The 25,990-nt window shown below is 41.9% G+C and overlaps 2 protein-coding genes across 18 annotated transcripts in view; one reads left to right on the plus strand and one right to left on the minus strand.

Moving 5' to 3' along the window:
* Window positions 1-23,317, minus strand: part of LOC141569370 (uncharacterized) — a 172,059-nt gene extending 148,742 nt beyond the window's left edge. The window contains exons 1-2 of the mRNA XM_074322325.2: window positions 22,802-23,317; window positions 3,630-3,819 (exon numbers count right to left, since the gene is read on the minus strand). Of these exons, the coding sequence (XP_074178426.2) occupies window positions 3,721-3,819; window positions 22,802-23,317 (615 nt within the window). The 3' untranslated portion in view covers window positions 3,630-3,720. The remainder of the gene's footprint in view (window positions 1-3,629; window positions 3,820-22,801) is intronic.
* Window positions 23,054-25,990, plus strand: part of PRRC2C (proline rich coiled-coil 2C) — a 76,833-nt gene continuing 73,896 nt past the window's right edge. For 16 of the 17 annotated variants that reach the window (XM_088801559.1, XM_088801567.1, XM_088801563.1 and 13 more), the window contains exon 1: window positions 23,054-23,193. The gene's annotated coding sequence lies outside the window, so the exon portion shown is untranslated. Of the gene's footprint in view, window positions 23,194-23,730; window positions 23,870-25,990 lie in introns of those variants that run through there. The other variant, XM_088801560.1, reaches the window with a different exon arrangement.

Below are 25,990 nucleotides of genomic sequence, written 5' to 3' on the forward strand. Positions count from 1 at the left end.
CATCATTCCTGAGCCACCCAAACTTTTCTACCATGTCCTGTGGAACTCACAGATGTCATCCGCAGAACCCCTGCACCCTCAAACACTGCTCTCAGTGTTCCCTGCTCTCTGTGCTCCCCAAAAGCCCCCATGTGTACACTACGACACCTGGGTCCTTCTCAAGGGAATGGTGGTTTTTTCCATAGTTAACATGTCACAATGCCTAGAGATGATAGACGTGTCTTTGCTCCTCATTCTCACATAAAAACCTATTCCTCCCCCTGCTCTCCCCAAAATTCCACTCTTTAAAGAACAGTCCGTTAAACTCTAGTGCCCACCATCTCTTCATTGTACTGTCATCCATCAACCAACCTCCAGTCACTCGCCCTTGTTCTTTGAAGATGGAAAGCTCCTGATTTTCTGGGTTCCTCTGGAGCACAACAGCGATCTTGGTGACACCACCACCAAATATCTTAGTACCTCTCAGGTACTTCACCTCATCACCACGATTGCTTCCTGTCTCCGAAAGCCTCGCTGCAGGCATTCCCTTCTCAGAGCATCACTTTCCAGCTCATCACTCCTTCAGCCTCACCAGAAACCCCACCTACTGACACCATCGCTTTCGCTGTCCAGCAGCACGCTCATTTCTCTGCTTACCTGCTTTATCCTCTATGGCCCAGCGTCACCACCACCCTTTGCATATACCACCAACTGCCCAGAGTGCTCTCGATTTTTCTCAGTTGGGAGGCAAAACTTGGATCTGGTTAAAACCAAATGTCCATCCACCTACAGCTGCACCCAGGCAGCTATAAACGGTTAGAGTAACACACAATCGTGCTAACTGGTTTCACCTGTAAAACTGGGTCTCAGCTGGGTCTTCAGCACTGCCGAGCTCCTGACTGGAGTCTCTTGGCAGGAAAGGCAAATGTCTCAGTTATCTGAGTGATTCAGCTCAGGTGAGTGAGAACGAAAGGGGAACAGGGAATAATTATGAAAATAAGGGCCCAAGACACGCCTATAAGTGATAAGACTATGTCTGGAAACAAGCCAGTGTCTTTCCAGAACATTAATTTCTCCGAAAACTGCTACCTAACTTTCAGGTTCAGCTGGTATTTTAACACAGTGTTTTACTTCCACGTGGTCTGTTCTTATTATGTCACTAAAGACCTCTGAGTCCTCTGCTTTGTATGAGCCATTTTCCATAAAAGGAAATGGGGTGAGAAATGCTAAAATAACTCCACCCAGATGGTTAAAGCAATATAGAATGGGACAGAATTAAATGCACCTTAAAATAACTTGCTGGAACACATACCCAGAAGTGGGATTGCTGGATCACAAGATAGCTTTACTTTTAATTTTTTGAGAAAACTCCATACTGTTTTCCTCAGCAGCTGTACCATTTTGCACTCCCAACAAGAGTGCACAAGGGTTCCAGTTTCTCCATTGCCTTAGCAGCACTTGTCTTTTGTTTTTGTTTGATTATGGCTACCCTCATAGGTGTGAGGTGATAGTTCACTGTGGTTGTCATTTGCATTTCTCTGATGCATTTCTCTGGTGATTAGTGATGTTGAGCATCTTTTCATATATCTGTTGGCCAAATCAGGATCTGGAAGATATACTGGTATTCTTATGTTCACTACAGCACTGTTTAAAATAGCCAACCTGTGGAGACAACTTAAAGGTCCATCAACAGATGAACGGATTTTTAAAATGTGACCTACACATACAATAGAATAATATTTGGCCTTACAAAGGAAGGGAATCCTGCAACATGCAACCAGAGGGATGAAACTTGTGGACGTTATGCTAAGTGAAAGAAGCCAGCCACAGGAGTACGAATACTACATGATTCAAATACTACAGGAGGTATCTAAAACAGTCAGACTCCTGGAAGCAAAACATAGCATGGCGGCTGCCAGGAGGTAAAGGGAGGGGGAGACGGGGAGCCGCTAGTCAATAGGTATAAGTTTTCAGTTATGCAAGGTGAGAACGTTCTAGAGATCTGCTGTACAGCACTGCGCCTGTAGATAACACTACTGTATTGGGCACTAAGAACCTGGTAAGAGAGAGATCACATATTAAGTACTCTCACCACAACATATATATTTACATACACATATTTTTTAAAAACGAGCTTGACACTGACGTGTTCTTTACATTGCGTAGTGGTCAAGAGCATTTATTATCTGTGGACCTTGGGCAAGTTACTCAACCGCTCTGGGCCTCCCTCCCTTGATCTGCAAAATGGGACAATAATAGCACCTGCTTCAGAAGGAGGCAATGAGGACTAAATAATTCAAGGGCTGGAAATGGTGAAGGACATGAGATAAGAAGTGCGCGTATTATTGTTATTGCTGTACTTATTCTGAGGAGCCATCATTTAGAGAAACATCTCCCAAAGGAAAACTATCTCCCCACAGCCTATGGGTAAAAGTTCCCCTCTTGTCTCCATTGAAGCACTATGCACCAACGTGCTTTCAGTGCCCAAAGTCCCTGCTAAAAAACAAATACAGGACATTCCCTAGTAACACATCACTACAAATGCATGGCTCCCTCTGTACTGAGCCCTCTGCCAAGGTCCCAGGAGCCTTAATGGGGCATAGTAAAGATACAGCTGTCTGGGATTTTAGAATGGGTCAGGTAAGTTGCTGATGTGAACAGGGAGAGAAGCATTCTGGGAAATCTTGGAACTTGATGAAGACAGGGAGTCCCTAGAGATAGATGGGTTTATGGGACCCCATTGGACAAAGGGGACAGTGGACGGGAGGAGGGATTGAACGCTTCCTTCTTCTCGCACCTCACCCCTGGACACAGAGGATGGGAAAGGAGTTGGTTACCAGAAGAAATCTCGAGCTGCTTTCGTGGTGGGGGAAGGTAGGACAATTCTAACTTCATATCCCAGGAGGGTCCAGTTTGTTCAGCTCCTGATGGCATCATCATTCTGTTAATCGCCTAAAGTCTCCATAAAGATCCCCTCAGTGTCAATGAACTCAGACAATCTCTTTGATAGAATTTCTTAAACAGTTACAGGTCGTGTATCTCCAGTGGACCCCCTGTGCTCGCCAGGTCAGCTTTCCCCACTTTTACTATCTGCTGACCGACATCACAAAGGGAGAAGTGTTGTGTGGTGTGTTGTTCGAAAAATAGGTGCTGGGATTTCCATTTTCCCTGCCCAGACGAGAAATGCAATATTTCACGCAGACAACCACCATTCCTCCATCTTTGCTTTTGGAAAACAGACTCCCACAACAAGATGGCACAGAGAACTAGCCACATTTGAGCTACATTGAAAGTGCTGGTGAAATGTCAGCGGAAGTTGGAGGATCAGGAAAGTCCCCACCAATCTGTGAGGAATACACAGTGTTGTCATTGGTGGATAAAGACGGAAAGTGAGTCCAAGTGAGGGACTGGCATGATAAAAGTAGAATAAGTCTAGGGTGACGGGAGCATAGAAAAATTGAGAGTTGGCACCAATGGTGGGCCTGACATTCAGGCAAATCCTTGATCTTAATATTCGTCTGCCGTGCTAAATCCCTTCAGGTGACTTACTCATCCCTTCACCTTTACGGGCTCTAACAGAGTGTTTTGCACAGTGGCAGACTGTTAAATATTTGGTACATGAAAAAGTGAATGTGTGAAACTGCACTTACTCATGCTTAGCTGAGTCAGGCGGCCTCAGAAACTGTGCGGGATCCCAGGAGAAGAAGCAGGCAGAGTCACGTTAGGAAATTCACATTTGCGTTATCGCTTCTTGCTCGATGAGCTCAGCCGCTGAGTCAGAGACCGGTTCCAATGTGCCTGTACCGTCAGATGGCAAACGCTGAACTTGTTTGCTTCCAACTTTTTAAAAGAAAAAAGAGAACAGTTATTATAAAAATAAAACATGTTCATTTTAGAACATTTGGAACATTCCCCAAAACATAGAATAAAGACAGTTTACAATCCCTATAATCTCACCAACTAATGATGTCATATGATAAACCAGGAGAGTTTCTCATGTCATTAATAATTCTTTAAAAGTGTGGTTTCCATTGATGTAATTTTTTATTAATGCATCCATCAAGCCATTTTCAATTTATGTAACGATTCCTCTGTTATTGGACATGTGGACAATTTCCAAATATTCACTACACTCCTATAAATGTATCTTTACACACATCTCTAATGATTTCCATCACCGAGAGTCTTACAAATCCTATTTAAAGACATAAAAGAAGGCCAGAAAAGATAGAATACCATGTTGACGTAGGATAGCTTACCAGTAGAAATCTGTAGATTCTTCTAAAAATAACATACATATCACACATTTTCAGTCAAAATCCCAGCATGACTTTGAGAGGAATGTGACAAATTCATTCTAAAAAGTATTTAAAAAAAACAGCTAAGACACAAGCAGCTAAGGCAATTTTGAAAAAGAAGAGCAAAGATGGAGGATTTTTCTTAAAAGACATAAAGACATACCACGAAGCCACAGCAATGAAAATAATTGAATAGTGCACAGGAATCGACAAATAGACCAATGGGCTAAAACAGGGATCCAGAAACAGACTCGTGTATATGGAAACTTCCTATATGATAGCAATGGCATCTCTGATCAATGAAGAAAGAAGAAAAGGTAGATTATTTAGGAAATGCTCTGCTGGGAAAGCTGGCTTATACTACACGGAGAAAAACATGGTTGGATTCCTACCTCACTCCACATGCAAATATTAACTGTAAGAGATAGTTTAATCCGGAATGGAAACCGAAAAAGATAAGGACAATGTAGAAGAATATCTTTTTGACCTTGAAATAGAGAAGGAGTTAGTAAGGAAAGCCTAAAAACCACAAACTATTTGGGAGAAAAGGTGTGGATTTCAGTATATCAAAATCGGATTTCTTTTCAAAGGATATCCTAGGCAAACTAAACAAAGGACTACCTAGAAGAATATGTTTGCCACCTCTAAAACTCAAGGAATTAGTATGTAGAATATACAGAGAACTTCTGTATATCAACGAGTAAGAGGCAGGAAACTCAATGTAAAATTGGACAAAGAATTAGAACAGGCAAATCACAGAAGGAAGACTCTGAATATCTAACAAATCTATGAAAAGATGTTCAAACTCTCCAGTAATCAAAAAATGCGAGTTTAAAATAACAATGAGATAGTGGACTTTTAAATTTTTATTCAAAGGATTTCCAGGACATTTGTATTAATTAATAATACCATCACTGTTATGATATTTCCAGGCCCATTTTGCTCTTGCAAGTATGCCAAACATGTCTTCTCGTGTATTTTTTTAATGATATAGATTTGCCCCCCCAATAATAACTCATTTTCAGATGACTCCCACATTCTTAAAAGTTTTTTCAACTCTTTCAGGAGAAAATCTCCTGGATAATATATTAGAGACCTCACAGGCCTATTTCATAGACTATCAACTTTTATTATAGTAAGCCTCGGTGACAATCTATCTCTTACATAAATGTAATTTGCTATTTACCGCAAGACATCTCTAATTTGGTTAATAGTCTCTTGGAATTATAAAATAAACAGTGTAAAAAGAAAAATGGTCACACAGTCAAGCCATGTACTAAAGAAAAGGACATGAAAACGCTATCCTTAAAAATATAATTGTATCAACTAAACAAGCAAAAGGCATTGATTGGTTCAGTCCATCAACATTTACAAATAAGTGAAAAGGAAAATTGTGTGAACCATTTTGTTTTAAGTCCACATTTCAAACGCAATGTTGAAAGGAATCTCTTTCAATTTTTTAAAAATATTACTGAGAGATTTAAATTATCTTTGCTGTTAACAGCTTTTTCCCAGCTCCCCACAATGGAAACCAAAAAAGACAAAGCATTTGTAAACAAGTCTGTAAAGTGGCGACTGTTCAGATGCCAATCTTTCTTTTAAAAAAAAATTTTAAAAAGTTCAGGCTAATTGCTTCAGTCCAGCAGGAATAGAAAATGTGTGTACAGTTATTTGGCATATCCTTTTGGGAGCTTATTATATAAACAGATAATGAAACACTCACCAGACAATACTTGACTGACTGATGAGTATGTTTTTCTCTTATTTGTAAATTCTTTCATAAGGAAAATGCAATTCTTTTTGTCTGACATAAATTTGAATGCCATAAAAATCAAGTCTATTTGCTAATTATGTGAAATTTGTATCTGTTTCTATTTTCGAAATGTTTCTTCATGCCTCTTCAAATAAATTAATATTTGCCAGGCAAAAGTATTTGCCCCACATATGATTAGAAAGGGAATAAGCTTTTGCAGGTAACACACATACAAAAAAAATTTTTTAAATTCCAAAAATGTATGTGTGGATTGATTAAAAGAGGAATTCCATTTATATTTACATACCATCTAGAGAGAAAAAAATCACCTCTATATGAATAGTGTACACTCAATGGTGACATCTCACCTAAATGACTGATTTTACTCCCACCAAGTATTCTTGGATATACACCAATTTCCTCTCCTATGCTGCTTCTCTGTCGACTTGAGTCCCTTTCTAACATTTCAGGCAGCACTCCTTTTTCTGTAACTGGTCATTCCTTCTACTTAGATATTTCAGCAAAGTTATCTGTGCGGAACTATCAAAAGAAAGTAATATACAGTTGGGTCCTTGCTCTGCTCAAATCACTCCTGAAGGGATTTTTTTCATGGTTTCTCCACTAGGCAGTATGGACAATCGAGGCACCTTAATATCCAGGGATCTTCCTTCCTACACTTTCCTGAAGAAGAGAAAAAAAAAGCAACCTCTGCCATCCCAGTTAGACACAATAAGTACTATTCTAACAATGTCAGCATGCCATTTTTATATCCAAGCGGCCCACAGGGAACAGCACGTAATAACATCCCACCCCCTCCTTTCACCTCCCACTCCCTTCTAAGGGATGAAACACCAAAGAAAGTGAACAAGCAGATAAGCCAATTTGAGATATCGTGGGTGAAGTCTGAAACCTGTTCGAGGAGGCCTCCAAATGGTCAGACCCCCCAACCACTGGAAACCTTGGTTCTTATCTGACATGTCTTGGCCCTTAACGTCTGTACCAGGCAGATTGTACTTGACCATATTGATAACCGACGTTGTTAGTTCTCTTTACACACAGATCTTCACATTTTTCTCAGTCTCTAAGAAAGAGGAAGACCTTACTCTAAAAACTAATCAAAGTAACTTTGTTTCAGGAATATGTGTTGGTAAATTATATTTTTGTAGATAAATTGTAATTCACATAAACAAGTGGACCTATCCATCTAAAGGATTCTTGAATAAATGGAATCCATCACTACTAAGGATTTAACGAGGTCTGCTTGGTGCTTTGTACTGTGGTGTCTGAAAATGCCTTTATGTTTGTTCCCTTGTTTTATTATCTGTTTCCGACAGCCAGAATGAAAGCTCAGGAACTTTAGAGACTATTTCTCTTTTATCTTTTCCTCTGCTTTATCTATTGCACCTAGAACGTAATAATAGGAGTTCAATAAATATTTGCTGAATGAACTCAAATGTGCCAGCAGCTAGCCAAATGTTCTTCCCTAACCCTCGCAAGCCACCTGAGAATCTCTGCCGTCCATAAAATCCCAATTGCTTTTAGCTAAGTTGCTACAGCAGTGGCTTCCTTATGGGACAGCAGTTCACTGACAAACCTCCTCAACGATGTTCCCATGACGACAGTTTGCTTACCCCTCGGGGTATTCACTGATTCCCTTGCTGTAAACCTAAGACCCATACATGAAGCAAATTTAGACCAGCTGGTAACTCTTGGAATCCTTTACAAGGTTTTTACAATTTTATATGGTTTTAAATTATGATTTAAAAACCAGGCACCAACAGTTACTCTGACATAATCTGGGGGGGGTTCAAAATATGAGCATCAGCAGATGCACGGGGGACATGCTCAGCTGGGCATTCTTGAAAGCAGAGCCAAACAGGGATTTTCCATAGGTACAGTCAGCCCGGAAGTGGCATGAGGCAATTTTAACCCCTCTATCTCATGCTATCTCTGCCTGCACAGAGATGCAAAGAAGCAGCTGCTGGGGCAGATGGTGGTGAATAGCACAATTGGCTCCTACGTATCTAACCTTCTCATAAGCACCAATCCCGCCTCTTGCCATCAGTGCTTCTCCTGCTCCCGACTTCACCCAGATTTCTGGGTGCTTCTCCTTCTCAGAGACGATCCCTGATGTTATTTTGACTTGATTTCACGCAGACAGAAATGGTAAAAAAGTGTTTTCCAAATTTACCCGACCATAAGAATATCTGGAATATTTATTTCAAAATGTAGCTTCCAAGGAAATTCCAGACTAGTCCGTCATGGCTGTGGAAATCGGCATCCTAAACCTCCTGGTGAAAATACAAAGCAACCAGGAATATAACAATGGAACACAAAAAAACAGATACACGATTTGTGTACACCAATGTTCATAGCAGAATCGTCCACAATAGCCAAAAGGTAGAAACTACACAAATGTCCACCAAAAGATGATTATATAAACAAATTGTGGTATATATACACAATGGAGTATTATTCAGCCTTAAAAGGGAATGAAATTCTGGCACACGCTACAACATGTCTCACAGATATTATGCTGAGTAAAATAAGCCAGACGCTTACATGAGGCCCCTAGGGTAGGGAAATTTATAAAGACAGAAAGTAGAACCGTGGTTACCAGGCACTGGGGTGAAGGGAAGATGGGGAGTTCGTGTTTAATGGGTGCAGAGTTTCAGCATGAGATGATGAGAAAGTTCTGGAGATGGACGGTGGTGATGGTTGCACAACCATGTGAATGTACGTAAGGTCGCTGTACATTTAAAAACGGTTAAAATGGTACATGTTATGTGTATCTCTATCTTACCATCATTAAACAATCAAGCAAATACATAAAAACACTCCATGTTTTGGTGCTGCTAGGGAACAGATATAACCTGCAGATACTAAAACACAAGTCAGGGCAGGTAAAAGCAGCTGATAATGGGCAAAAGCCATAAAAGAGGAAGCGAAGAGGAGACATTTCAAGGGTGGTGAGGGACCCTTGTATTAGATGTCAGAAACTACCAGGTAAGGGACTCACGCTGCAGCTCAGAGACAATATCACTTTGTTTGCAAAAGGGTTTGTGGGGAACGGGATGAGCAAGGCCGTTAGCAGAAGCCTTCCTGACAGCGTGTGGTCCAGAGAAGCAGGGATGGTGAGACCACCCAAAGCATCACACAGACAGGCCAAGTCTGAGAGCAGCACGTTTTGTTTCTGTAGCAACAGAGGAGGAGAGAGCATTTGGGTTACAAAGCTTCAAAGGCTACCCTAGCTGCCTCGCTGGCTGTGCAATAATCTGCCAAAAAAAAGTGGTTTATGAAAATCTAACTAATTCATTCTTAGGCAATTAAAAACGGATCTGGCACCACATTGGTACAAATATACTTTTAAAAATGTGAAAACAATTACAAACTTACCAATGGACAAAGCAGGAGAAAAATAGCTTTCAAGAAATAGATGAAATTATAACCAAAATATTCACCAAGAATTTTAAAAAAATGAAGTAATTGCATCTCTGGAAGACACCCACAAAATAGAAAAATACAAGAACTCTGGGAAGAGATCATGAGACAATAATAAGAAATACAATGTGAGCCGAAAGAAGTACAGGAAAAAAGTAAACCCAGCAGAGATGAGGATGAAATAAACAGAAGGAGCACAGGGGGAAGACACAGAAGGAAAACACAGTCAGAGTCACAGTGTATAAAAATAAGAAAAGTGAAACAAAAATTTTAAAGGACAGAGCATTGTATACACACAAGTAAAGGAGTACCCATGTATGTGTCATTGAAATCCTTGCAGAAGAAAACCGAAATAATGTAACAACAAATAGTTTAAAAAAATATCCAAGAAAGCTTTCCTGAAATAAATGATGTTGTGAATATACACATTGGAAAGACATTCTAAGTACCAAAGAAAACTCAACCAAACAAGCACATCCTAATAAAGTTATTAGACTGAATAGGTAAAAACGAATCCTTTGGACAGCCACGCAAAAGATTAAATCATTTATAATGGGAGAGAGTCGTGATGCCTTCAGAGTCTTCCATAGCCACGTTCAATTCCAGAAGGCACCGAAGGTTTGATCAGATCCAGATTTCACTTCGTAGGGTTGCGGCTGGATTTGATAATTCATTGATTAATTGCTTAATTCTACTGATATTTAGAAACCGTTCAAAAAATGTTTGTATGTGTGGACAATAGAAGAATCATCTGATAACCTATCAGTTTCCTGAGGCTCAAAACCATGTTTTATTTAATTTATATGCCCTAGGGAAGCTCAGACCACAGACTAATGGGAAAGACAAACGTGTACACAAATTATCACAATACAATTTGCTAACAGTCAAAAATCAAGATAGGAACAATAGGAAATGTCTGTTCGGGAAGGACAAGAATTTCAGGTGGAGATAGGAGAAGGCCTAACCTAGGGTCCGATCATTATGAAATTTGACCTTAAATGATAGGTGACAGAAAGGTCAATGGAGGGTTTTAACTTTGGGAGTAATAAGGAGAAAGTGTGTGTCTGTGCGTGTTCTGTGCTTGTGTGTGTGTGTGTGGGGGGGGGGCGTATAATTGTTACTGGACCTCAGAGGTCCAGGAATGAGTTAATCATACTTGACAGGTCATGGCATAGTATCATTTGTGTGTGTGTCCAGACAAAACTCTCTTTTTATTTACTCTTCTTATCCTCATTCCCCTCAACTCCTACTGCATGTAACCATATTATGTTTAATGATATTTTTGTCTGTGTTCTTACAAAATGTACATGCTTTTGCGGAACACATTTTCCAATGGCCACCTTTACTTTCAATTCATTTCTTCAGAACACTCTGGCATTTGCTCCTTTTGTAGTAAGTTAAAATTGAAGGTGACAGTCTTCCCAATGTCCTAATACCTGAGTACCAAGGGACACTTGGCTTGCCCTTTTGGTGTGTTCCAGATCCCACTTGCTTTTTGTAGCTAAGGAAAGTAACGATATTAATTTTGAGAACGCATTAACTGTCACTTAAAAAAAAAAAAGCTAAGCTGAGTTAAATTACCAAGAGTTTTGGTTAACATGATATTTCAGAATGTCATAAACATTGGAAGCCAGTTATCTGTCAACAACTAGGTCATCTTCAACGATAAACAAACGCAATTGCCAGCCAGAGTCCAAAGGTTCTCCTAAGTACCACAAAAACTGTAGGGTAGGTTCTTGAATTCAACCACTTGGCTAAAAAGCCCAGATTCTTCTTAGAAGGAAACCAGCACCAGGAAAGAAAGGAAAGGGTGTCTGGCAGAGAATGGAGTGCCATGAAGAGAATCTCATGTGAAGGAATAGGCATCCAGTTCGAAGTCACCCGTCATTACGTGCAGACGTATTAAAAGGCTAATTGCTTTACACTGTCTCAACCACAAGGTTCACAGTCCAGACCACATTCCCAAGACACTGATTCAAAGACACACAGATGTGGAAGGGGATGGTTGAGGTCATCCAGTCTAATTTGCTCACTTTCTGACAAGGAAACTGAAGATCATAAGTGTCACTTGCTCAGCTACTGCACCATGCGTAAATTATTCAATAAACGTGTGCTAAATTCATGCTTTTGAACAAAAGATGGGACGGGTCATTCTCACTGTTTACATTCTAGATGTAAGAAGGCTTGCCTAAAGGAAAATTTCTAGAAGAGGGTGAAGCAAGGATGTGATACAGTCTGTCACTGAGACAAACCTTTAAAAAAAAAACCTTTTACTGTGGACATTTTTTTAAGTGCATGAAAAGAGAGACTATAATGAACTCCCACATATCCATCATCCGTCTTAAACAGTTATCAACATGCTGCTATTCTTATCATGTATGTATTTCCCCCTTTTCCTTTTCTTTTTTCTGTTTGCTTTGTTAAGTCTGGCTGGAATATTTTTAAAGCAAAACCAAGACATGGTATCACTGTACCTTTAAATATTTCTGTATCTACCTCTAAGAGATGAAGATTTTTAAGTGACCTCACCCTAATAACATAATCACACCCTGTTAAATTGACTTCTTAAAAAGGCTAACGTCTAGTGCAGGAAAACAAGTCTATGAGAGCATTCACTAAAGGATCAAATTCTCAAATGACAATCTTTCAGTAGGGCTTAAAATTCAACAACATCAACAACAACAAAAAAGAATTTCAAAACTAAAGATTGCAATCTCATTTTTTCCTTGCATTAATCTGCAACTACAAATCCGGATATTCAGATTCCAGAATAGGATAAAAATAGGCCCTGAATCGAAACCATTAATCATATCCTGTTATTTTCAGTTATCTACTTCTTCTTGATGTTTTAATTCAATATCCGTTGAATATATTTAATCATGTTTTTCCCCAGGGGAAAAATATATTTTAGATCAATCATGGAAAATTTTGACCAAGGGATAAATTCAAAGCTAAAGCAGGGTGGCTGTCAGAGTCTACATCCATGACGTTGGATGAGGTGCTAACTTAGTCCCGTAGAAAGTCCTCTGTTAATAGGCTGTCGTATCACTCAATTATCTGCCACCTAGAGCTAGTACAAAACACCCTAAGACTCGCATCTACAAATGTGAAAATCACAAAAAACAAATAAATGGCAATTGGGTGACAGGTCGCATTACCCTCTATGCTAAAAGTAGACCCTAGTAAATGACAGATTGAGATAGCTCATAAAACATTAGGCTTTGTGTCAACTTAGTATTAAACTAAGCGTTTTATTTTTATTGGAATATTTAGAAAGACCTTGCCATAGACAACAGGTGCTCCATAATATGTGTTGATTGGATTTAACGTTGGAAACAAATGTTTCCAACATAGCAACTATTAAATCCCTGACTATGGAAAGTGCAATGGATATGTGTTATTCCACATCCTAGAACAGAGTAGGAGAAAAGCTCTTACTTACCTAGGCCTCTGTGCTTCCCTTGGCACATTTTCTGCTGTCCCAAATCTATACATTCATTTTCAGGGCTCATGCTGAATTGGTGTTTGTGTGGGTGGCGACACCCACATCCCTACTTCACCCCCCTTCCCAACTTTTAGACAAGCCAGAGGGCTGTGCACAGGGTGGGGGACATTTTCTGAATATTAGAAAGGTACTTGCCAATACTTTATTTTGACACATCAGTGCAGATTCTCCTGAATAAACAGCCTATTCGATATAAGTCATACCTCTCCAGACGATTCTATCTCATCTTTTTCCTGGCCTGGAATTCACTAGACCCAAATAGAGTTTATGTTATCCTGTATGTTCCTAATTACACACTAGCTTGTGTATAATCACATTTGATCACCCACGTATTTTTCTACCGGCACATCTTCCCTCCCAACCACAGGAACATGAATAAAACAGTACCCCTCGACCCGTCCTATAAAGCCTTAGGCTGTATTTTTCAGTACGGATGATATGGGCAAACAAGGTCGTGTTACCCAGAGCCAAAAACCAACCCACCAGCCAACAAACCCAAAAATCGACGTGACAACTAAGTTTTCCTCATTAGCTGTGTGTCAATCATCTTTGTGGTGAGACGTACTTTACAGCACGTCTGCTTTCCCGGAATCGTGCACAAAAAAATCACACGAAGAGTTTTTTATTTAAAACACCGTCCCCAGGACCACTCCAGGCCTTTATCAGAATGCGAGACCCAGGAATCTGTAATCGTAACAATTCCACAGGTGATTTTTCTGCGGCCGGCGCCGACAGTGTGTGAGAATCGCTGCCCAGAGTACCTAGAGTGGCACTCGACATGTATCGAGCTTTATATAAATGTGTTGAATAACTGAATCAAAACTGGGAATTGGCAACTCCATGCGCTCAGACCGTCTCCAACGTGTACAGGTCCAGGACCTCCTAAGTATTTCACATCCTGCACTGTCTGGCCTGGACAGAAGCTGACTCCATTCTAATCCAGGCTGCCTCACCTCATCGCACCCTGAGCAACCAGCAACACTGCCACTCAGCTGGGAAAACCTTGCTTTCTTTACCCCTTTACTTGTAAAGCAGGGAGACAGAAATCATAAACCCTAACCCCGCAGAAACACTACATACCATATAACTGCTTGTTGGCTACCTACTATAATAGGCTCTATGTATGCCGGGCACGGTCGGGGATACAAAAGGATTCGAGGTTTGGTACCTGCCCCTGAATAGTTTACATCCAAAGTTGGAAAGACCAAAAAAGGTTGTGTCACCTCCTGGGCTGGGAACTTTTTGACATCGTCTTGTTCATTCTGTAAGAGGAGACAAGTACTATCATCTCTGTTTCATAGGTGACGAAAAGGAGACATACAGAGAGTAAACACCGGCTCAAGGTTATAGTACGCTTGGCAGAGTTTGGATTTGAACGTCTCCTCTTTCTGACTCCACAATCCAAGCTGTTGCTGCTAAGCTGCTATCCAGATGCAACGGCAATGACTATGCATTCAGTACCCACTGAAGAAGTGAGCCGTGAGCATTTAATGGGCCCTGGCACAGATGCCACTCACACTCCATCTCCGTCGTCATACAGCTCCCAGTCTCATCGGGAAGCCAGACATTTAACAGTGAGTGCAATGCATGTTACAGGGGAGAACTGCAGGGTGGGATACAGCAGCCTGGAACCAGGAACTTCCATTGGTCTGAGGATTCAGCAAGTTGCGGCGCCCTACACTTAGCACCTTCGCTTCCTAGCTGCATGGTGGGGGGCTAGTGACGGTTCCTCGTGGGCAACATAAGGACAATACTACTAATGACAGATCTTGTGAGGGTTAAGGGACACACTGTATGTAAAGCACAGAACATGACGAAAAGTAAGCACTCAAAACCCATTGAATAGCAATTATTTAAAATAGCGATTCACATTTAAGATGATGAAGGACCAGGGGTAAAAGAAGACAGAACAAAAGCAGTAGATGGAGGGGGAAAACACTGGCAAAAGGCCATGAGGCAGGACGGGCAAGGCATCACTGTGGTTTAAGATCCTGTCCTGCCTGGCTAGGAAACAGAGAAGCCTTCCAGAGAACCCTTGGAGGGAGGGCGGGGCACCAGAACGCCCCCCCAGGTAAAGACTTTTATCTTTAGCCAAAGGCAACTGAAGCAATTAAAGGAACTTCAGACAAGGAAGAAGCTTCTGGAGATTCACATTTTAAAAGATGGTTACCCCAAGGGATCTAATTGCAGATATAGATATAGATATATAGATATATAGATATTTACAACTAGCTTGCACAGCTTTTTGTAATTTAAAAATAATAAAATTGGTGATAGATACGTTCATTATTTTGATTGTGGTAATAGTTTCACAGGCATATACATGTGTCGAACTATATCAACTTGTGCACTTTAAATATATAGCATACTGTATGTCAAATACACCTCCATAATAAACCTGTAATAAAATTATTTTTAAAAATAAGTCGTTTTAATCAAGACAGAGACAGGAAACAAATGAAGAGCTACCACAATAGTGTCCTTAGATGACAGGCGGTGGTGATGTGGCTAATGATGATGGCAATTGGAACAGAGGAAAATACGAAGTTGGGGATTGAGCAGATGTGGAGGGTATTCAAGATAAAGGAGAGAAAGGAGGCTGGTATTTTCCAGACTTCTGGCTTGAGCAAGCTGGGGAGATGGTGCTGCAGGTTGGATTCCCTGGGAAACAGACAAAAATTTGCACACAGAACTTTCATTAGACTGCCTTGGGATCAAAACCAGGAGAAGGGGAGAAAAAAGCAGGGTTAGACTGACTGAGACGCTGGTCTACATACAGTCCCTACGTGGAGCTGGGAACTGAGATGTCCCCTACAATAGTCCTCAGATAGTGGAAGGGCCAGATCTTCATGCCTCCACCCCAATTAGTCCTTAGAGGGTGGATGCCTCTGGAAGGAGGAGTGTCAGCTCTCCTTCGATGAGGCAGTCCCCAACGAGGGCTGGTCCTTGGGGGCCCTTCTCAGCCAGCACTCCCGAAGGGAGATGGGGCAGCATCTCTCAGAGTACTGCCCTCTCCCTGAGACACAGGACACTTGTTTCTCAGATTGGTAACAACTTTCTAAGTCACACCCCTGCAGGAATAATTCCCCTGTTTCTTAAGATGAAAAGGATGAGGGTTCTGTGGAAATAAAAACAATCTGAGGAAATTGGCCCTGCTGCTTCTCTCCACTCACGGTGCAGGATTCAAACCCCACTCTGCCTAGCCCTTGGGTTGTCATGCCAGCTTCCTAAAACAGCTGCTCCTATGCCCAGGCAAATCTCTCTCTACCTTTCAGCTAAAGAAATGCTTCAAACACTAACCATTTATATCCCCAGCAGCTGGCACAGTGCCTGGTACATAGCACACGCTCGATTAATACTTGTTGAAAGAAAAAAATGACTGAGAAATAATACACCTGGAGCTCTATTTCATGTGTGATGTCAATAAAATTCACAAATTTTACCTAGACTAGGAAACATCCAGTTTACACTCATTCAAAGACTCTTCTTGGCCCCTGGGGTAAAACCCAAACTCAGTTTATAAGGCTCTGGTCTCTGACCACCTCTGTCCACATCCTCAAACCTTGTCCCATCACATGGTGCCCTACCATCCCCAACATAGAGACATTCTCAGTCACACACTCTTAACACACACCCACACATGTAGCTAATCCCTATAAAATGGTTCATCTTCCCTGACCAGCCCTCCCTCAAGTCTGGGATGGTACCTCCTCTTTTGGCTCACATGGTACCTTTTAATTCCCTCATCAGAGCATTTATCCCCTTTAGTTATAATTCCTTATAATTTTTCCCTCCCCCTCCCCCATCCCACTTGGCTATAAACACTGAGAGCAGGAGTGTAGACAGTCTTACTTGTATATCCTCTGTGGATGGCACGATGCCTGGTACATCATAGGTTCTTAATAAGCATTTGTTGAAGGGAAAAAAAATAACATATATTAAGTTAAATGTCCCATATTAAAAGTAAAAGCAGGGGCCAGCCTGGTGGCTCAGGCGGTTGGAGCTCTATGCTCCTAACTCCAAAGGCTGCCGGTTTGATTCCCACATGGGCCAGTGGGCTCTCAACCACAAGGTTGCCAGTTCGATTTCCCCGCAAGGGATGGTGGGCTGCGCCCCCTGCAACTAGCAATGGCAACTGGACCTGGAGCTGAGCTGCGCCCTCCACAACTAAGATTGAAAGGACAACGACTTGACTTGGAAAAAGTCCTGGAAGTACACACTGTTCCTCAATAAAGTCCTATTCCCCTTCCCCCCCAAAAAAAGTAAAAGCAAATAATACAGATTTATGACCTATCTCATGACACTTACAAATAGACAGTTGGAGAAATGTATTCAGAATTCCCATTCCATTAATTTTCTGTGATCACTTAGAGAAAAAGGCAAAACCTTCCCGTCATTAGGTCATTTCTGTGACCCAATAAAGTTCTATGCAAGACTTGCTTGCAAGATGGACACTAGTTCTCTAATGCAAAATTCCCCTCTAAGGCGATTTAAAGAAACTTCCTCTAATACAAGATACAATAGTTAGTTAGGACTTGTTAACAGGCCCCTTCATCCTAATAAGCTCTTAGATCCTCAGCTCGTACCAGAGCCTGGCTGGTTGGACCAGAAGACACACTGCTAGACAACAGGCAACAAGCTCATGCTCGCTGAAAACATTTTCTTCTCCAATGTTCCTGAAAGAAGTTCAACTTTTGCAACTTTGGGTACAGAACAAAAAATAATAATGATAATAATAATAATAACAATCCCAAGACCAAAACTTTCTCGTACCTTTTGACCTGAAAGGCCAAACATGTCAAAGAAGGAACTAGAACTTCTATTTGCATGGTATCCTGTAAGCTGAAGTGCTTTCCCATTATCTCATTTCACAGCTTTGATAAAGTTGGAGAGAGAAATAATTAATGCATTCATTGCTGAACTGTTGATTCAGTTTGAATTTGAAGGAGAGTGATTGAAGAGTCCACTCTCCAAATCAGTAATAGTTACTTAAGTATCAGATACACCAACTTACTGAGGATTTATTACTTAAGGATTTTAGGCAGTATTTCCGGAGTCATGGGAAGTATCAAAGCCATAACAGTTTCGTGCAACCTACTAGTAACTTCTCAAGGTTGAACAGGTGTCCTGGTCACCTGTCCCCTAACAGGTGGCACTATTTTATCAATCATTACAATGATTAAAACTTTGCAATTGAAAGTCTCCAACAGGTAATACTGAATATTGAAATGAAGAGAATTTCATTTCAGTGTCATTTCCCCAGGCTGTGAAATACCTGGAGAAGCTTTTTCTCAATCGTCTTTCAGTCACTATTCCTCTTCGCTCTTCTTCCTATCAAGACTCTGCACTATAAAGTTAACAATGGTCCCCTCCCTAGAGTACTGTGCTACTAATTCTCATTTGAAGCAATTATCTTACTGAGACTCTCAGCAACTCAATGGAATATTTCTGAAATAACTGTTTCAGTAACGCCAGCAGAACTAAGAATGGAGAATACAAAGAAACAAAATCTGAACGAGGCATGGACGGCGGACACTCTGTAACACATGAAATGCTCTTTTTCATCGGAAGCCTAGAAGTTATTCAAAATAACCCTGTCCCGGTGCCATCAAAGAAAAGTACTATCAACTTTACTCCTTCTAACTACTATGGAGCATGAAAAGATTTAAAACTGGGTGGTTTCAATGATACGCTGTTGGGCAGCCAAAAAAGTAAAAAGTACCTTGTACTTCAAGAAATGCTACAGGCAACAGCCAGAGTTACAGTTTGAGAGGTACTTATTGCATGCTGTACTTACATCCATCAGCAACATCTCAAGTTTCTATTTTCTGGCCTAAAAGGTTAAGAAACCACCTAGTCTGCATCCTCAGTTGCCACCTGGTTAGTTTCCGTGGTCGCCTTTTCTGCTCTGCATTCCCTAAACCCACCCTTTCCCCCTTACCATTGACCTTTATCATTACTCACTTCCTGTCTGGGGTGAACTTCCAGCCAAAGCAGAAGCAGCAATGAGCCAGTGAGTCTGTGTCCTCAGCTAAGAAAATTCTGGGCGGATAGTAAACCTCATTAACATGTGATCAACGAACATCACTTTTAGCCAAAACGTACCTTTTATACCATGACAAAAAGGGTTTCCTGAGCCACTTTATAATAGACCGATAAATAACAGAAATATTTACCTTATTTCACATGTAATATTTTATATATAACACATGCAATATAAAGTTTAGTATATATAATTTCTTACAAGTAGACCAGTCATTTTTCAAAGCACTGGCAATCTTTTTTTCTGATCTTTATTAGCAAAGTTACAATAGCTGTTGACATTCATAAAATAAGATTACATTTTCACACAGTATTTGGGTATTATGGTTTTCATTACATCAGGTTTATAATGTCTCACAGTTTTACTGAATATGATTTTTGGGACCACTGGTGAAAAGAAACCAAAATTGTCACGTACACATAAACCTTTAAGAAACACTGCTACTAATAAAGCATGATTCCCTTCATTGGTTCATTTGTTTTTCACCGAATGCAGGTATCCCCTGCTTTTCAAAAGCTCACATTATTCCACGTCACTTTTACAAAAGACCTACTTTAGTACCTGTGTTTGACGAAAAGAAGTCCAAAGAGGATTTTTGCTTTGAAGAAAAAGGACAAGACGTGAAAACAGGGTTCTGCATTTGTTTGGCAGTGAGCCTTGTAAAGGCCACGCACACCTGAGCAGCGAGAGAGGCCCCGCCCAGCTCTTTCCCTGGGAACCACACTCAGCATCTCAGCATCAGGCCACCAGGGCTCCAACTGTATCTGTGAGCATCTGGGCTTTATCTCCATTTATCTTGTGCATCTGTTAGCAAGATGTGTCCTAAGGTATCGGAAAAGCCCATGAGAGCTGGTAAGGGTGTTAGCTTAGCATAAAACTGGACATAATTAAGCATATTTGGTGAGATATAGTAGATTTTTCTTGGGGTCTGGGAACATTCAAGATGTTTCCCATATAAATGAATGGGAATTGCTTCTTCGCTTTACCCCATTTTGGCTTATGCAAGGTTTTATAGGAACACTCTAATTTCAGATATTGGGGAAACCTACATCCCATAAATCTTCAGTGCCTACAGGTTTATAGAATCAATCCCAAAATGATAAGGGTGGAAATTCAATAAAACCATTAGCAAATAAGCCTGGGCAATCACAAAGGAAATAGGCCATATTATTTGGAGAATCAATTTGTTTTCAATGAGAAATTAGTTTGCCTGATTTTATCCCACCAACTGGCAATTTAATAATCTTACTCTAAAACTGTTGCTTAAAAAGCAGAACTGGAAATTAAAGTACAAGTTTTCATTCACTCTGTGAGGAAAACATTTTGTTATGACAAATTTATTTACACTGAAGAAGTATTAGGAGAGGTGTAAATGATCCAAAACAAAGTAAATTTTAAAAGAATATTATTTGGCCTTGGACAGTGTACCAATACCTAAAGATTTCAGCCCAATTTCCCCCAATATATTGGAAATAAGGGAAATAAGACTGTTCTCTGAGAGCCTAACTTTAAGATCACACACAACGGATAAGAGGACAAACAAGCAAAGTCACCTTGAAAACACAAACTGGCCTGACTTGACTGTAACTTGATTTTTATTGAAAGAATATTGCTAAGCGGTCTGGGTAGCCATGGAAACAGAGAAAGGAGCACAGAAGGGCACTTTAGGGCCACTGCCCACCCAACTGCTGCCAAGGAGACAAGGAGCCAAACTGACAACACAGCAGGGTGTCCCTACGATGCTAGAGATCAGCCTAGAAAGCTGCAACCATTGGAAATCGAGTATTTCTTCCTTTGGGACAAAAGCATCCTGCCTGGAGAAAGATGGATCAAGAACAGTCTATACACAGAGCTCCACTCGTTCTGAATCTGTCTGTGCTTATCAAGCAACCTTCTGATGATGCCTTTGGTTTCCTGGGTAGGTTTGTCTACACAGAAAACACACTAGCTGTGTGGGCTTCAGGTATATAAATTGTTAGGTTGGTGCAAAAGGAATTGCCGTTTTTGCCATTATTTTTAACCTTGGAAACCGCAGTTCCTTTTGCACCAACCTAAGAGCTCTTGGATATTAATAAATTAATATTCTGGTTGTGGACGTCAGTCTCATGACGTCGCTTCATGTAAGTTTATCAGAGCTTAGTTTCTGAGACTAAGACACGCAAAACCAGATCTTAGAGGGTTGTGGAAAATTGACCACAGTAATGCTTCTGTGTGCCCTTGAGGATGTCAGCAGGACTTCCCCCGGCAATGACCCTGTGGCAGCTTTTCCATTTCAAAAGACCATAGATATGGGGGGGGGGGGGGCAAGGAGCAAGTGCCTGGCTTGGTGTATAGGAGTTTGAGAAGATCCAAAAGTTAGCTCAGAGTCAACAAGTGAAACTACTGTGAATAACATGTGAAGATAATACTGTGTTTGAACATAGGGTGGATGTGAAGACATTCTGAACGTATCGTCGCCTCCTAGGCCCCTCTGAACCTAGCCCCTGGCTCTCCTTCGAGTCTCCCCTTGTGCCCCTCTCTCTCTAAATGAAGCCCCAGACATACGCCTCTCCTAGTCCCTAGAACACCCCAAACTCTTTCCCAAAGCAAGGCTTTCGTCGTTGCAGTTCACTTGGTCCAGAGCACTTGTTCGCCTACTCTTTGCATTGCTCCTTTTTGTTATCGTTGAAATCCTGCTTTAAATGGCACCTGCTCGGAAAGGGACTCACTGACCACCCTCTAAAGTAAATTCCTCCTGCCTTTCTTCCTGGTTATTCTTTATCTTGATATCCTATCAGCTTCCTTCATTGCATGTATCCACGTCTATTATTCAACCTGCATCCCTAGACTGTTTCATTAGGACCAGGGTCTTAACTGTTCTTTACCTTTGTATCCCAGTCTCTAGCACATGTAGTAGGTGCTCAATAAATATTTTGTGCCTGAATAACATAAATGTGAGAAGTAGGTATTATAATCTCCATTTTACAAGTGAGAACACTGAAGCTGAGGGAAGTTACAAGTAACTTACCCACACTCCATAGCAATTAATTAGCAGAATGTGTATTCATGCCTGTTCTTGTTTTATTCTAAAGCCCCCCAAATTTGTAATGCTTTTGAATTTTAAATAAACACAGTGCCATATATATATATATATATATATATATATATATGACACACACCATATGTATGTATACATGCACATACTATAAATGTACGCACAGTTATCATTTGTTTCTCATAACATTTTTATGACTCACAAGTTTTCACTACACATTAAAATTTTTTTCTGATTATATAATCTGGAAATTATAGAAAGGCATACATAAAATATTTTTTTAAATTCTGATGGCTGTAAGATAACTATTGTTAACATGTTTAGCATTAACATTTTAGAGTACATTTTTGAGTCTTTTTTTCTGCGAATATGCATATATACTGTGTGTTTACAGCATAATTATGGCACAAGGATGTTATGGCATAAGTATTTCCCTGGTCGTTCAATATTACTCTGAATTTAATGGCTTCGAAATATTACATAATATGGATGTTTCATAATGCATTTATCTATATTTTTATCAACGGGCAAGTTTGGATATTATGAATATTGTACGTGCACATTTCTGGAAAATATCAAGCTTAAGATTATGCGTGGTTTAATTCTGATACACACTGCCAACCTGTTGTGAACCAATTCACACACCTATCCACCCAAAACAAGAGTCCTCGCTTCTGTGAGGCAATATCAACCCACAATCGTGGTCTAGTCAAGAGGTCCTGGAGACATTTGCAGGCTAAATCTTTACCTGTAGCGAGGACTCTGGTTGCAGGAACTCCCTCCGTCCAGCAGGTGGCGCCGTCGCCTTCCGCCGGGGTCGCACCGCCACGAAGGCGTCACGTGATGCGGCCGTCCCGGCGCCGGAGGGCGGTGTTGCGGAGATTGCTGTACGTACGCCGCGGCATGACGTAATACGTAGGGGCTGGCTAGCCGCCATCTTGCTTCTTGTTCTCGCTTGCTCTGTCCCTCTCGGGAAGCAGCGAAAGTGCTTTGGCGGTTTGTCCATCTGCAGCGGCGGCTCCCCGAGTCCGGTGGTCCTTCGGGCACCCCCACCCCCAGCCTCGTGTTCCCCTTCCTCGGATCGGGCCTCGGCGGAAACCCTCGAAGAGCGCGCACACACTCCGCTTGACACCCTGGCCGGTAAGGCAAGAAGCGAGGGCGGAGGAGCGGCGATCAAAGCGGGCCCATCGTGGCGGGCGGGCGTGGGAGCGCACCCGAGCCTCGCGCCCCGGGACGAGGAGCCGCGCGGGGAGGGCCCGGGCATCCCCTCCCTTCGCTGTGCGGACCACCCTCTCTGTCGGGGGAAGCGTCGGCCTCCGGCTCGGGGAGCGGGAAACGGCGCTCAGACCCGCCCCATGTGGCTGCAGCGGGAGTTCCGCGCCCGGCCGCCTCTCGCGGCCCAGACCCCGGCTCGGGCCCGGCCGGGGGGCATTGCGCGCGTCGCCGGGGAAGCGGAGGGAGTTTCCATCCCGCGGGACAGGCGGGCGCGCGCGCGGTCTCTCGTGCTGGCGTGGGCGGATGCGTCCCCCAAACAACTCCGGGGCTCCTCCGGGGCCTTCACTGCCTCCCTCTGCTCCGCGTGTCGCGAGGGGGGATTTGCAACGAGCCGCGTGTGGGAGACGCCGGGTTAGAGACCCGACTCGGGGAGAGGCCCTTGGAGGAGTCGGGACCAGCCCGACTTCCGCTAGGGACGTGCTGCCCCGACTCCCGCGGCGGGCTCGGGTCGCCCCGCGCACCCTAGGCCGCTGCATCCCCGGCCCTGCGTGGTCTGCCCCGCTCTGCGGCTCCCGACGACGACGGAGCAGCGGTGTTACCGGTACGCCCGCCCGGGCCCCGCTTTAGGGCTGGAAGAAAAGGGCATGGGGGCCAATAGGGACACCGGTCAGTTCTTCCTTTGCCCGAGACGGATGCGTCTAATACCTTTAAAGAGATGTACATTGGTTTTGACTCGATTTGAGATTTTTTTGTGTGTTTTTTTTGAGGCTTCCGACATGCCTGGTGTTCGCTGGCTCCTAAAGCGACCCGGATTTCCGCATTGGCCGATCTTCAGCCTAGGTTCCTAGATTCGTACCTCGCTGGGGTACTTGGAATCAATCGCACAGTAGGCGGCTGCGCGCTAAGGTTTCGTGTGGAGTGGCCTAGATGAATCAGGATTCTTGATGAAGCGCCTGATCGCTTACTCCTGCAAATACAAATCGATAGGGGCCTACGTAAGCGCCCACCAAACCTACCCCCCTGCGTTTGTTAAAAGTAGATTTCACCTCCTCCATTGGTCGGTGCTGCTCTGACTGGAGCCATTTTTAGGTGTGTGTGTGTCAGATGCACTGCAGCATCGTTTCTGGCCCACCTCAAATGCACTGATCACCGAACAAAAAATTAGGAATAGATTGAGTTTTAGCTTTAGCAGATAGCCAGATAGTAACTCTCTCCTTTTCTCTAACGGGATTTTCAGAACATAGGCTTTTTACTTGCATTTTTATATTTTGGTCTGGTGAGCTTACTGTGTGGCTGTTCTCCCTCCACCATGTGTTGGCCTTTTTTTTCTATGTACTGAGCACAGTAATAAGCCCTTCACACGCGTTACCTTTTTACGTCTTAACAGCAAGTCTTTGAGGAAGGTGCTATTATTATAATCCCCATTTTACAGATGAGGAAACGAAACCTGAGAGATTAAAGCAGTTTGACTAAGGTCACACAGCAAGTTATTGGTGGTGCTGTATAGATTCAACCCCAGGCTGTCTAAATGCAAAAGGGATGCTCTGAACTGTCAAATTACCTCTCTGTTCTTTGTAATTTTATGACCTATGGAAACTAAATAAGACACAGCATTATTAACCTAGTTTCTCCCCTTTCACTATAGAAACATTGTTGCATGTGAAGGTTAAAGTGTTGCAGAGGTGTAAAAAGATGGTTTGTAGCTACTTTGGGGCTGGGGTAGAAGCTAATTTTTGTACCCTTTTCTATTTAAAGGCCGGTGGAGTAAAACTTGACAGTATGACAGATACAATTTTTAAATTTTGAGATCTGGCCTATATTATTGATACAATATTTCCTCATCTGCAAAGTGGAGATGATGATATTACTAATCGTACCTCCCTGGAAGGCTTGCTGTAGGGTTAACAAAAATAACATATATAGAGGGTTTATTACTGTGCTCAGTACATGTAATAAATGTCAACTTGTAGTGAGGGAGGATGGCAGAATATTGGTAGAAGAAAATACTGTCTTGCAAGCAGTAAGTAATCTATATTCCCAGTGTGGAGTATATATTCTTTTGATATTTAAGAAATAGTTTTTATGTTCTCTTTTTTCTTTTTTGAAAAAGACCTTTCTCACACTTCCATACTGGATTTTGTTTCTTAAAGATTTCTTCTACATGCTGCATACTCAGTAACGCTAGGGTCAGTGTATTACACATAGCTGAAATACAGAAGTTCCGGCTCATTCCAGCCCATCTCCCCCCTACTCCTACTCCATCCCACCATCCTTACTGGTAAAACATCTTTAAAGATCATTCTGTTATGTCCCCCTCTCCCTCCAAGTGGTTTCCTCCCACCCCCCAAAGCTGTTTCAGTTTGTAAGTCAGTTGAGTAAGTTGTGTTTCAGATGCTGTTTATACCACATTTATGTAAGACAAGGATTGATCATTGATGAAATATGACACAGATTGGTACGGAACCCTATTCTCCAGTGAAGGAGATCCAAAAACTGTGTGTGACTGAGTTATGACTAATGTACTTCCAGTAAATCGAGACTTGTCATCTTACAAATAGGGTAACACAATGACAGCTTATCTCAGCCTATGTTTACTGTTGCTCAGAAGTCTTGAGAATTAGTTTTCTGAGTCACAGCATTTTAAATTTCTCAATGCCACTGATGCATCATCAATCAGGATGTCTTTTGGGTAAAAGTATTGTCTAGAGAGGGTAACTTTAGT

Source organism: Rhinolophus sinicus, chromosome 11, assembly GCF_057876585.1.
Source record: "Rhinolophus sinicus isolate RSI-liver-muscle chromosome 11, RSI-T2T, whole genome shotgun sequence".
In the NCBI taxonomy this organism is placed as follows: Eukaryota; Metazoa; Chordata; class Mammalia; order Chiroptera; family Rhinolophidae; genus Rhinolophus; species Rhinolophus sinicus.